Source organism: Bubalus kerabau, chromosome 18 (assembly GCF_029407905.1).
Source record: "Bubalus kerabau isolate K-KA32 ecotype Philippines breed swamp buffalo chromosome 18, PCC_UOA_SB_1v2, whole genome shotgun sequence".
Lineage (NCBI taxonomy): Eukaryota > Metazoa > Chordata > Mammalia > Artiodactyla > Bovidae > Bubalus > Bubalus kerabau.
The window spans coordinates 27,939,415-27,953,507 of record NC_073641.1 but is presented as its reverse complement, the minus strand read 5'-3'; the positions used below and the strand labels follow the sequence as shown (position 1 = coordinate 27,953,507).

At 40.9% G+C, this 14,093-nt stretch overlaps 1 protein-coding gene across 2 annotated transcripts in view; it reads left to right on the top strand.

Moving 5' to 3' along the window:
• ITGA2 (integrin subunit alpha 2) overlaps positions 1-14,093 on the top strand; it is a 106,909-nt gene that overhangs the window by 29,713 nt on the left and 63,103 nt on the right. For both annotated transcript variants that reach the window (XR_008705034.1, XM_055555263.1), the window contains exon 2: positions 2,664-2,784. Coding sequence is in view for 1 of the 2 variants with exons in the window: in XM_055555263.1 (XP_055411238.1) it covers positions 2,664-2,784 (121 nt within the window). In the remaining variant the exon portion in view is untranslated. The remainder of the gene's footprint in view (positions 1-2,663; positions 2,785-14,093) is intronic.

Genomic DNA, 14,093 nt, shown 5'->3' with positions numbered 1-14,093 from the left:
GGCTCCAAAATCACTGCAGATGGTGATTGCAGCCATGAAAGTAAAAGACACTTACTCCTTGGAAGGAAAGTTATGACCAACCTAGACAGCATATTCAAAAGCAGAGAGATTACTTTTCCAACAAAGATCCATCTAGTCAAGGCTATGGTTTTTCCAGTGGTCATGTATGGATGTGAGAGTTGGATTATAAAGAAAGCTGAGTTCTGAAGAATTGATGCTTTTGAACTGTGGTGTTGGAGAAGACTCTTGAGAGTCCCTTGGATTGCCAGCAGATCCAACCAGTCCATCCTAAAGGAAATCAGTCCTGGGTGTAGAAGGACTGATGTTGAAGCTGAAACTCCAATACTTTGGCCACCTCATGTGAAGAGGTGACTCATTTGTAAAGACCCTGATGCTAGGAAAGATTGAGGCAGGAGGAGAAGGGGCTGACAGAGGATGAGATAGTTGGATGGCATCACCAACTCAATGGACATGAGTTTGGGTAGACTCTGGGAGTTGGTGATGGACAGGGAGGCCTGGGGTGCTGTAGTCCATGGGGTCTCAAAGAGTTGGACATGACTGAGTGACTAAACTGAACTGAACTGATACATGTTCATGTATGTATGTATACACATAGTATATATATAAGTGTATATGCACACATATATGTATACATATATGTAGTAAAATTTAACTGCTAGGTGATAAAATGGAGCCTATCATGATTTCATGGCATGACATGATCTGCCAATGTTTAATTAATGGGGGGAAAATGAGGTCATTTCATACATACATACATATATATATATATATATATCTCCATATGCAGCTTTTCCAGAATTAGATATTTTAAAAGAGGGGACAGTTTGCATTACCTCCCTAAGCTTTTACTGATTTGTTAGATAATTTGTAATATATTTAAATAAGATTTACTGAGTTCTGTACTATGGGGCAAAGTTAAACTCTTGATTGGAAACACCAGTAGTCTGAATGTCAGTTCTGGTTCTCTGCTTCCAATACTGTGTTATTTTCCCTTGCATTTAATTTCCTGAAAAGGATAATGGAGTGGTGTATTTCAAAAAATGATATTAAAGAGAAAATTTGCAAATGTAAAGCTGTGTAGTGTTTGCTTTAGAGTGTTTGAAAATTATTTGTCCTTCTCTTCCTGACAGCACATTATTTCGAAAAAAAAATAGCTAATAATGAGCTGTGCACTCTTGAGTGAACACACCTATGGTGGAATGATTTTGGCATGTGAAGAGGGCCGTCAACTACTTTCACTCAAAGCTTCATCACTGACCTCGTTATTCCTTTGGAGCACATTTCAGAATCTGCTCCCGAAGTACAAGGACATAACAGGAGAGCCAGCCCTTTTCCTCCATCCTTTCAATGCCGGAAACAATAATGCACTTTCAGTGTTGCCCAGAAAGTAGGGCATTCCTTTGTGAAGACACATAGTTATCAGTTGACAGTTGACATAGTTGATGTCAATTTTGAAGAACTCACATTGCCTTCAGTGTCTGCAAAGATAACTACTGATCTCAAACAGCTTGAAGCCTGTTCCCATCTCTATGCACTAAGTCGATTCAGTCATGTCTGACTCTTTGCAACCCCATGGACTGTAGCCCGCCAGGCTCCTCTGTCCATGGGGATTCTCCAGGCAAGAATACTGGAGTGGGTTGTCATTTCCTTCTCCAGGGGATCTTCCCGACCCAGGAATCGAACCCACATCTCTTCTGTTTCCTGCACTGGCAGGCGCGTTCGTTACCACTAGCGCCACCTGGGAAACCCCATCCCGTGTCTATAGGGAACATTAATGTCCACACTACCTTCTTTCTCCAGAATGCAGTGCAGCCAGTGTCTATGCCATCAGAGTCAGAGAGGCTGGTCTTCATCAACCCAACTCTTTCCCTTCTTTTCTTTCTATCAAAAACAAGGTTTTTCAAAAAGATCTATCCAGGTTTTATCCTATCAGGGCCTTTGTTGTTTTTGAAAGTGAATATTGTTTCTCAGGTATTCAGAAAGAAACATCAAAAAGCGAAACCACTTCTGCAGATCCTGCTGGAATAAAACATATGACCCCTTTCCTTACATTTTCATCCTCAAAAGTGATCCCTTCTGAAAGAAATAAAACAATTTTCAAGCAGCTGTGTGTGTGTGTTTTTTTAACCTCCTTTGATGTAGTCAGCAATGCTTTTCCAACGGACATTTCATGTAGAGTTCATGTCAAGCTTTTCAGGAGAAATAGAAGATAACCCTCTGATCCTGCCTTTGGGTGGCTTAGAGTCTTCTTGCATTAGGAAGGACAGATAGAACCAGAGTTACTTAAGAATCTGTAAAGGTAATATGTGGTTTAAGAGTTCAAGCTCTTCAATCAGACAGCCTTATCCTGGCCTTCCCTTTTGACTTTCTATCTGTATTTCCAACAACTTTCTGCAAAGCAAGTATAATAATAGCAGTCATATTCTAGAGTTGCCATGAGGCCAAATGAAATAGTGAATCATGCACATAAAGTATTTAGCATACTGCCAGGGCCTCAAATTAATACTTAAAACTCTTGGTAAACATTGATGGAGAATAATTATTATTTCAATCAGTTTTTTTTAAAGCGGCCTTTGAGAATTATATTACAACCTTATATTCACAAAATGTAAATATGGACTGTTTTCATTTTTCTTTAATAGGCATTTTAAACTGTTGTGTGGCATACAACGTTGGTCTCCCAAAAGCAAAGATATTTTCTGGTCCTTCAAGTGAACAGTTTGGCTATGCAGTGCAGCAGTTTATAAATCCAAAAGGCAACTGGTAAGAACATTCTTTATGTTTTCAGTAAAGTCATTAAATAAATTTAATATTTGACTACAATTGCTTGTTCAGATTGATACATGAAAATGTTATTAATTGGTAGCCCTCAAATATCCTTAAATGAAGAATTTTTCTTTCAGACTTGGTAAATATCAGATTGATAATTAATGGGATGACTTAAAAGTACTTTTTAAAAAAAAAAAACCTAGATAGAAATTTTCTCTAAATATTCCATTGTGAATTCATGATACCAGATTTTGACCATTTGATGACAGATAAACAGATAGACAGGTAGGTAGATGGATAGATTTGTCTTCCTTTCTTACTCTGTAAACTGGTATCCGTTAGGTTTTGTAAGTGTTCGACTAGCTAACACTACCTCTGGACCATTTCTAGATGGCAGAATTGTTCCCTACATTTTCTCCTTCAGCAAAGCTTTGTCTGCTGGCTTCATTTAAAGTCAGCATTCCCTACTCCAGGTGACCAAGGGTCCTCACAAGCATTCATGCTCCCTGTTGCAGCAGAAAACTCCAGGCAGATCCTGGCTCATTTAGAGCTCTTTCTGATGATTAAATAGGCAGTTATTAGAAGGCAATGGCACCCCACTCCAGTACTGTTGCCTGGAAAATCCCATGGATGGAGGAGCCTGGTAGGTTGCAGTACATGGGGTCGCTAAGAGTCAGACACGACTGAGCGACTTCACTTTCCACTTTCGTGCATTGGAGAAGGAAATGGCAACCCACTCCAGTGTTCTTGCCTGGACAATCCCGTGGACGGAGAAGCCTGGTAGGCTGCAGTCCATGGGGTCGCCCAGGGTTGGACATGACTGAAGCGACTTAGCAGCAGCAGCAGCAGCTTATCAAATAAGGGCTATAATTTATACCCCTTTTCCTTCATGAACTTATGTCTGGTGCTCTAAAAAAGTGGAATTCAAGCAAACATTTAGGATCCCAATGAATCACATTTTGGTGTGTGCTTATCTGCATGATAGGGAAACAAAATGAAATGATACTCAAGATCGTAGTATGTCTCTGAAGGCATCGCAGAGGAGGTGAATCATGAGCTGGGTCTTAAGAGTGGAGGTGAACAAGCAGAAGAGTATTAACTCGTTTTTGCTTCAGAGCTTTGGTGCACTGCTTTTCTCCTGGAAGGGACTGTCTTCCCAAGATTTTGGCTCTTATCTCTCAGTTTCAGCTCAAATGCCTCCTCTTCAAAGAGACCTTTCAGAACCAACCTGTCTGAATTAGCACTTCACAACCGCTCTCAGTTGTCTCTAGCCTTTTATGTTCTGAATAGCCATTGTTACTATCTGAAATTATCTTTATGTGTTTATACACCCATGACCCATCTTCTGCTCTGTCTCTGAGTGTTGGCACCTTGCTTTGGGCACTGGTGTGTGCTCAGAACCCAGAGTGGCAGCTGATGTGGAGTAGAGAGTCAGTAATTATTTTCTTGATTACTGAATGAAAGTCCTAGTTCCACCTGGTTCACTCGAGGTAGTCTACAAAGTGATCTCTTGTAGACCAATGGACATAGAAGCTGAACAAGACCTTCAGACGAGTTCTGATGGTCCACTTCGTAAGCTTGGCCTTGCTGAGGACAACCTGGCATTAAACTTGAGGTGATTCTTTTTAAGTAACAGTTTTTCTGGGACAGAGAAAGAGCCACCATCAGCAATAGATGCTATTAGAGATGTCAAGGATTGCTGGCAGCTTAGCCACTGGCCACTTTGTGAGTTGGAAGTTACCCAAAGAGACAAAGTTGACAGAAATCTAGCAGCAGAGTGCTGGCCAAGTGAGCCGTGTCTCCTTTCTCTCTCCAGGATTCCCTTTAAGTACATAAAGCATTGCTAGAAAACAAACACATTACAGGGAGCTCTGCTCAATACCATGGCATAACCTGAATGGGAAAAGAATTTGAAAAAGAATAGATGTATGCATATGTATAAATGAATCACTTTGCTCTACACCTGAAACTAACACAACATTGCTAACCAACTGTACTCCAATATAAAATAAAAATGTTTAAAAAGACAAATGTATTCATTTGTGGTGAGAATCTGGTGCTGACAGGGTTATTTCAAGACCCAGGACACCAGACATTTCTAAATCCTGCCCTGACCTTCTCATGACATTACAGAAAGATACATAAACACAGAGCTTTCTGTTAAGATGTATGGTAGGGCTTATCAAGGACTTCCTTCCTCAAGCCCAGTACAGCCACCAGCTGGTATGCGCATACCCCACCCACAGGAAGCAGAGAAGGGAGGTCTTACCTGGGGGCTACACCTGGTGGGGGTGTGAAGCAGGAAGAAAAGAGAACATAAGCTGGCCTGACATGCTAGCCTAGGTCACTCCCTGATCTGGCCTCCTAACATCCAAGTCATGGACGTGATCTTCTAATGCACCACAGGCTAGATGCTATATGAGGTGCAGAAAGTACAAAGCATGGACCTTGACTTTAAGGCGTGTGGAATAGAGTCTGTGAGGAAGATGGATGTGCAGATCAGGCAGCCATGAATAATGCCAGAGGCATAAGTGCCAACCCCCACAGTTAACGGCATTTGCGTTCCTCTAGCGTCACTTGCTATATTAACTTACTGTCGAGAGTTCATTTTCCCTTCCCAAGACCTGAGACCCTTGAGGGACAGGGTTCCTTCCTGACTTCTCTCACTAGTTGACACTGCCCAGGTTCCTTGCTTGGGGGCAGGGCTGGGGCAGGATCCAGGTGTGAGTGGGTGTTCCCACTCCAGTGCTGGGGTGGCCGAGGTTAGGACCAGCAGCTTTCATGACTCTTGCGATCAAGGAAAATACTATGAAACTTGGAATCCAGAATGGCCTATTTGTTTTGACAGTTGGCACTGTGCCCCTCCCCACTCCTAATTTATGACAGTCACGCAGACATTATGGGAGTAGCAGATGTGGGAAAGACTGTTTTAACATTAACTTTCCTTCTGATATTAATCAAGTTAACTTTGGGCACAGAAAGTGATATTACTGTGAATTCCTTTAATAAACTATGAGTCTTTTTCCCTTAGACTTTATATATGTAATACTCACACACGTCTCTCTCTATTTTTTTTACTCCCTTTAAAAAGGGAGTACAAAAATAAAGCTGCTGTGCTGGTAGTTTTCTCCTCAGCTCACTTTGACTTTCTTTACCATCTGTCTTGTTGAACCCCGACTTCATCTCTCAGCCCTTTCCTGCCTTCTGAAAACTCACTTAAAGCTCTAGCCTGAGTTTTCTTAAGTCACACTCTGCTATTTTCAAAGTACAGACTTTATCTGTTCCATGTGCCCCATGTTTCTAAGAATGTATTGGCATATTGTGCACGGGGATTTTACAAAGATTTTAACAAAATGATCATGAGTCCTTTGCTGGTTGTATTTACTATACTTTTATTACACTGTGGACTTTTACTATAAAAACAGCAGTGATATGCTTTGCAAGTTCTTGAAACTTTTTCATGGTCTCTTATGAGCTGGATGATTTTAAAAGCAAGATTACCTCCCAAGTAGAGCTCCACAGTGCTCCTCTTCCTGTAAGTAAAGCTGTGGTCTGTTCTCCCTCCAGTGTAGGCAAAGGGTCACCCTACTTTGGAGCCGTCGTTTTATATACAGGATGTTCAGATGTAGGTGATGCAATCCTTATCACAGTTGTACAAAGGACCGTGATACATTTAAAGTCATTTCCTGGAAGCTTGTGGTGATATGTACTGTTTCTGTTTGTCTAATCTGAGGGCCTGTCTCAAGAATCATCTGAACTCATTGTATGACTCAAAAATCTTAGAACACTGCAATCTCTTATGTGACGAGGACTGTCTGGGAATTGAGGGTATTTCCAGTTGTAGAAATGTATTTTCTTGTTGTAGTGAGGACCAGTGCATGCTTGCTTTTTAAAAAGAGAAATATAATGAATATGTGTCATGGGCACTCAGTTGCTCAGTCGTGTCCAACTCTGTGACCCTTTGGACTATAGCCCACCAGGCTCCTTTCTCCGTGGAATTTTTTTGGCTAGAGTACTAGTGTGGGTTGCCATTTCCTCCTTCAGGGGATCTTCCCAACCCAGGGAAGAGTTTTCTTAAGTCACACTCTGCTATTTTCAAAGTACAAACTTTATCTGTTCCACGTGACCCATGTTTCTAAGAATGTATAGGCATATTTTGCACAGGGATCTATAAGATTTTAACAAAATGATCTTGAGTCATTTGCTGGGTTTTATTTATTATACTTTGGCATCTCCTGTGTCTCCTGCATTGCAGGTAGATTCTTTACCACTGAGCCATCAGGGAAGCCCTGAACATGTTTCATAGCCAAAAATAAAAACCCTTCCATCTATATATATTTTAGATTCTACTTTTTAATTAAGAAAAATTGTAGTAAAGCATTATGTGTATTATAAATATAACAGGGTGTATGAGATACCTCTTGTAAGGGAATTTTAGATAAACAATAGAGAAGTAACATTCAATTCTGCACAAACAGCAATGACTATGTCATATAGTATATTGGCAATATCAATACTAGTAAATTCTTAGCCAACACATAATACTCATGATGACTCTAAGAGGTTTGTCAAATTATTACCCATTTTATAAGTGATAAAGGGGTGAGACTTAGAAAGCTTTGTTAGTCGTCTAAGTTTACAGAGCTAAGAAATAATAAGCATAGGGTAGATTACTACAAGCAGCTTCCCTGGTGGCTCAGAGGTAAAGAATCCACATGCAGTGCAGGAGCCACAAGAGACAGGTGTTCAATCCCTGAGTCAGGAAGATCCCCTGGAGGAGGACATAGCAACCCACTCCAGTACTTTTGCCTGGAGAATCCCACAGACTGAGGAGTCTGGTGGGCTACAGTCCATGAAGTCTCAAAGAGTTGGACACGACTGATGTAACTTAGCATGCACACACACAGATTAGTACAGAAATAAGGTGTTCCAAGTGGGCATTTTTTTTAAGTGTCCAGGGAAGAACATGGGAGAATGTAATTGGCATTTATAAATAATATTTAAATATAATTTTCATGTAAAGTTTATAAAGTAAGGTGAACTTCATTCAGCATTTTGAATTAAAAATTGTTATAAAAAGTGTTACCTGGGATGACAGTTCCCATCTGTCTTTTCATTCTCTGATAGACAGAGATTTGTCAGATTAGCCAAGAGCTAGAACAAAAGGGTTTTTACCCTCAGCTTCCCCACCACCAGCTGGGTGACTTTGGGAGAGTCACAGAGCCTCTCTGGATCACAAAGAAAAAAGCATCCTGACCAAACCAGAAGTTTTTAGCACCTTGTGAGAGAATAAAAGTAAAGCACTTCAAAAACTAAACTACTGTGCATATATGAGATACTCTCATTAGCTCTGTGTAAACATATATAGAAGCAAAATCAGGATTTTTAATGACTTGTTCCTCCCCACCTCTCTCCACCCACCACTTCCTCCTCAGCCCTTTCTCATCTGTCACGGTTTAGCTCCCATGCAATATTAGATTAATTTTGGTCCATTGCTTCTTCTTCCTGGCCAAGAATGCTATTCTGATCCCTTTTCCAAAATAATCATCTTTGTCTTTCATTATACAGCCTTTAGATATCAGCCAACATCATCCTTTATGTCTCTGCCCAAAGATAAAATTCTCTTGCCATTAGGTTTTCCTGGCAGTGCCATTTAACATGCTTACTTTGTTTATTCATAAGGTTTGCTTTTATTTTAAATCCATGACATATATATTTCTTTTTGTTCTTCTATTACATTTTAGTTATTTTCACCAACTTCTAACTTAGTCCTATTTTTGATTCTACAAAGGCTTAGAAGTCTGACTGTAAAATATTCTTGTATTTTTAAATTTACAAAACTTACCATTAATATTTTTATGGCTAATTATTATTCTATTGTCATATACTTAAACTAACACTATTAATAGGTCTACAAAGTGGCGTGTCTCCTATCAACAATGACTTTCCCATGGCTGGCAGTAGGGCCAGGGTAGATAGGCAACCAAGTTCCTTTTAGAGCTCCATAGACCACTCCAGTGTTGATTTACCTATCTTTGTCACACCATAGTTGCTAATTTTTTTCCACTAAGTTAAAATCATCTTTATGGCTACATTTTTTTCAATGATTTGCGTTATCGTAGAAAGGGCACTTTAAATATTCCCTGTTCCAACTAACTTCTTTCTCCCCCAGCTCTGGACACAAATTTGTATGTGTATCCACAAACGGGATCACACATACGTGCCCACTTTTTGTGACTTGCCTATGGAATAGATCTGCTGAGCCAGAGACTCTGGAGACCTTCAGTGATCTGTGAAAATCCTCCGTGCCTCGCCACCTCAGTCAGTTCAGTTCAATCGCTCAGTCATGTCTACAGCACACCAGGCCTCCCTATCTATCACCAACTCCCAGAGTTTACCCAAACTCATGTCCATTGAGTTGGTGATGACATCCAACCCTCTCATCTTCTGTTGTCTCCTTCTCCTCCCGCCTTCAATCTTTCCCAGCATCAGGGTTTTTTCAAAAGAATCAGTTTTTCGCATCTAGCCTCACCACCTAGTCTTATCATTTTAAGCTTCCCTCTGTGTTAATGCCTGAAGGTCTGTTTTCAGAACAAGTTCATTCATGATGGTGCTGGGACACACACACACTCCCACACACACACACACACACACTCCCATACACACATACTCCCACACACACTCACTCACACGTTCCCACACCCCCACCCCCCCTTTCTGGTGGATACTTGTCTGAAACTTTACATCCATTGACTCTGTCTTAAGAAGGATCTGGTAAATGCTAAGTGGCATAGGTGGAACCTATTTGTTAATTTGGTTAGGACCCAGATGATGGAACCACAGTGAGTAGCTCTCCTGGAAGAGTTCTAAGCCAGCTTAGTATGACAGAAAGAACTGGAGGTTTGGAGTGAAAGGACATAGATGCAGATCTATGTTTTGTTGCCAATCAGACTCTTAGAGTTAGATTTCTTTATATGGAAACAGGAATATTTATAATATTTGACCTCACAGGATATTTATAAGGATGAAAGAAGATAATGCACGTTAAAATGTTCCTTATAAACTATAGTTTACAAATATTGTTGCTTTTCCAGTTCTTTCCATTGATAGCTATCTGCTGAAGCATCTATTTAAAAGGTACTGTCTCATGGACTTTGAGACATAAAAATGTGTGACCTTAAAAGCATTCCTTTCCTCCCCACCGGGGCACAAGCATGTGGAATTTATATTGTCACAAGGCATTAAATTGACTGTTTTGGCTTTTGATTTTAACTTCAGGAAAACTTCATGTTGGATGAGTCAGTGTAACAGAATCAGTTTTTATTGATTCATTTGCTTCCAGTGCAAAAGCTGATTTCCAGGGTTTTGTGAGATAAAACTATAATAGGCTTAAGATGGTCTAGCAATAATGAGGTCAGTGGACTCTGCATCGGGGGACTGAAAGATCTTGAGCATGTAGCCATCCCACTATTTGAGGAAGCAGCCTGGCAGCCAGAGAAGTCTGGGGCAGCATAATGAGGCCAGGAGGCTAAAATTGCCTTGAAACATATGCTAGAGTTTAGCTAGTAAATTATAATACCAGTGCTTCCCAACCAAGAGCTAAAAATGAACTCTTACCTGTCTTCTTCCTTCCTAGAGATGGGAAATCGTTACAGGTGAATTCTTCCCATGACAAACTCCTTTTATGTTCCAAGCAAGTAGTCGTATGGAACTCACTGGATTCCTTGTGTTGTCAGTGGCCTGGAACTAAACAATATAAGGAATAATATTTATATTTATAAGCTAAAGGCTTTGAAATGTCTCATCTTAATGTGGGTATTACATATGGTAGGCTTCTAATGCCAGACAAAACAACTCTGTGGATGGCTGAGACATTTCCAACTGAAAATACCTCCCTCTGAACTTCTGAGCTTCCTTTACTGAAGAATCTTGCTCCACTGACCATATCCTCCTTATTTGATAATGGCCACTTGGTTACTTTTAATTCTTGCTGACAACCTTGGGGTCACCCTTTGCTTTGTTTTTATTGAAAAACTAGCTTCTCAAGAAATACTGCTGGTCCTACCTTCAAAATTTATTTAACATATATTGTCACCACCTTGTCACCACCTTCCCTTCTGCCAGCCCCACAGGAGCCTGGCATCAGCTTTTGCCTGCATCGTGCCACGCGCCTTCTAAGTGCTTCACCTGCTCCACCTTTACTTCCATGCAGTCATTCTCAACAGAGAAATCTTCAAAGTCCTCCGAAAATGTGTCAGATCGTATCAATACTGTGCTCAAAACCCTCCAGTGGCCTTCTCATATTTCACTCAGAGGAAAAAACAAGTCCTTACAATTTCATACAAGGCTCTATGGGATCCAGGCCCATTACTAACATGACCTCATCTCCTACCATTTCCCCCTTGTGCATTCTGCGCCAGCCACAGGCTTTTGCACTTGTTGTTCTCATAGTCAGGACTTCTCTTCCACCAGAGTCTTAAGATGTTACTCCTTTCCCTCGTTCAACTCTTTACGTAAATGTCACCTTCTCAGTGACACTTTCCTGGCTCTCCTAATAAAGATTGCAACACCCTGCACCCCACACTCTTGACTCTGCCCTCCTCACTTGTCCCACAAAGTACTGATCACCATTACTGTATGTTTTACTTACTCATTACATTTATTGTCTGTTTTTCCCACTAGAAGGTAACTTCTGAGAGGCCAGAATTTTAAAAAATTCTATGTATTTATTAATTTATTTATTTTTAGTTGTACTGGGCATGGGCTTTCTAGCAGAGGCAAATGGGGCCACTCTTTGTTGCAGCTTCTCATTTTGACGACTTCTCTTGTCATGAAGCACAGGCTTTAGGTGCATGGACTTCAATAGTTGTAGCACAAGGGCTCAGGAGTTGCAGCTCTCCAGCTCTAGAATGCAGGCTCAGGAGTTGTACAGTGTGGGTGTATCTGCTCCATGCATGTGGAATCTTCCCAGACCAGGGATAGAACCCAAGTCCCCTGCATTGGCAGGCAGACTCTTATCCACTGTACCACCAGAGAAGTCCGGGGCCATACATTTTTGACTAATTTAGTCACTAATGTATCCCCAATGCCTAGAATTGAGTCTGGCACATAGTCTGCCTGGCCCCCATGTACAGCTTCACAGGTTGTACACTGCACAAGGCCCAGGCACACCATGCATGTGGGAATGGAACTCCCTAGAGTTGTACAACATGTCAGTCTCCTAGGACCTCAAGAAGCATGTCTTGAATCAAATAAAACATGCTTTGCCCTAGTATTTTAAGTGCACCTCTGTTGGTAATCTCTGGGAAAATCTGTAGTATCAAAGAAATGCTTGGAGAGTTTAGAGACTCACAGACCAAAGGAAGATATTTATAACAGCCCCTGGATTGTGGGTTTAAAACTACCTACACCACCATAAATACTATTTACTAACTAAACAAAGTATTTTGAATCCCACTGGAGGTGGGCAAATTGGCTATGTTTTGGAACTCTATATAATCACTATTTTCCCACAAGATAATTGAACAGTAAGTGTTATTTTAAGTAGTCTTGGAAGAATTCCCAGTTTCACTGTAGGAAAAGAGAAGTTTTTATCTTGGGATTTTGTTCTGTTTTGAGAATCAGCACACACAACTGTTCATGCAGCTCTTTGCCTGGTTGTGATTAAATTAAATCTGTTACTTCTGAGAGGCTTCGCCACACTTAATTTACCCGCTGAGGTGTCTTGTCCCCCACCTTTATAACATTCTCTCCTGGCATGTTTCTTCCTGCTATAGCTGATTACTTAAACTTTGTAGATAAATATACCTGCCTCCCTCATCTTCCTGTCTGATTTATTTGAGAATGTCACAATTCCCTCGGAGTAGCCACGGGTGATGTCATAACCTCTCCTTTTGAGGGAGAGTTGTCAGGAACGAGGATTTCACTGGGTCCAAGACAGGAGGAGAATCTGCTGGAAACACGGCCAAAAAAGGAGGTGGGCAGTGGATTTTCAAACCCTCGCTGTAATCGCTAGTATGACCTATGACTACCTACTTACTAATGTGGTTCTCAGTAGTTAAGAATGAGTCATACACAGTGAAAACACCATTGCAGACATAATGGTCTGGTTGCCACTGTCCTCTATTGTTTTGTGTTAAGGGTTTAATATGTGGTGCCGCTAGAGATTTCTATGTGTTCTATGTGAGACTCTCAAGCCCTTTCATGAATTTCTCATTAAATGGCATATAGCTGCACAGAGGCTTCATTTCGTCTTGTCTGATGAATGGGGGCAGGGGCAGGGACCCAAATTCTCACGGTGGTGGTAGACATGTCATAACCCCCCAGCACCATGAGGTTATCCAACCCTGAATTCTGGGATGAGGTAGAAGGAGACCAAGAGAGAGTGTCCAAGGAACACTTACTCACTAGGAAACAGCAGGTGGCCTTTTGAGCTTTCTCACTGAGAAAACGGGTAGCTAGTGATGCAGCTCTATGGCTGGAGGCCCAGAAGAACAAAATGATTAAATTTCAGGTGAGAAATACTCAACTTATGTTTCTCGGTGTGTTTCTCTGGAATAAGCTAAGGATAGATAGGAAAGGTGTACAATAGAAGCCACCTGAATGACCACACTTGGTACTATCTGAACATATGCTGTTCTTACCTGATCGTACACAGCACAGCCAGGGCCTACAACCCACCTCTCAGTAGGTGTGGGTCTGACCCTCAGATTCCAGTTTTTACTCCTTTATGATTCTGGAAGCCAACTCATCTGTTCAGACAGTTTTCCCAACCTGGGCCCTTTGCCAGGCCTTCTTGCCACTATTTAGGAAAGAGAATAAATAGCCTAAGGGTTAAGAGCTTGGATGTCAGAATCAGTTATGCTTGGCTTTCACGACCCATGTGAATATTAGTGAGTTGCTCATCTGTCTCAGTGATTCCATCTGTAAAATGGAGATAAAATAATCTCAGACCCATTTGGCACAGGAACTTAATAATGCTCGGAAAGCCTCCTATACAGCATCAGTTGTTGTAAGATTTGCTGTCATTAATATAAATTCCCACAGTTTAAAGGGTCAAAGCCACACTTTTTGTTACAGTTTCTTGCTATAAGGTGCTATGTTGTTCGCTACGGACTCCTCAGTCAGCCTTTGTTTAAAAAATAAAGATGGGAAAAAAATAAAAAAATAAAGATGTGAGTTTGACACGTGGTAGCTACATGGAGACTGAATCAGGAACAATTGACAGAAGAGTACCCATATAATGCTTTCTTCTTAACTTGGTGGAGTTTTTTCACCTCTTTTTTTGCTTGTTTTATCTTTAA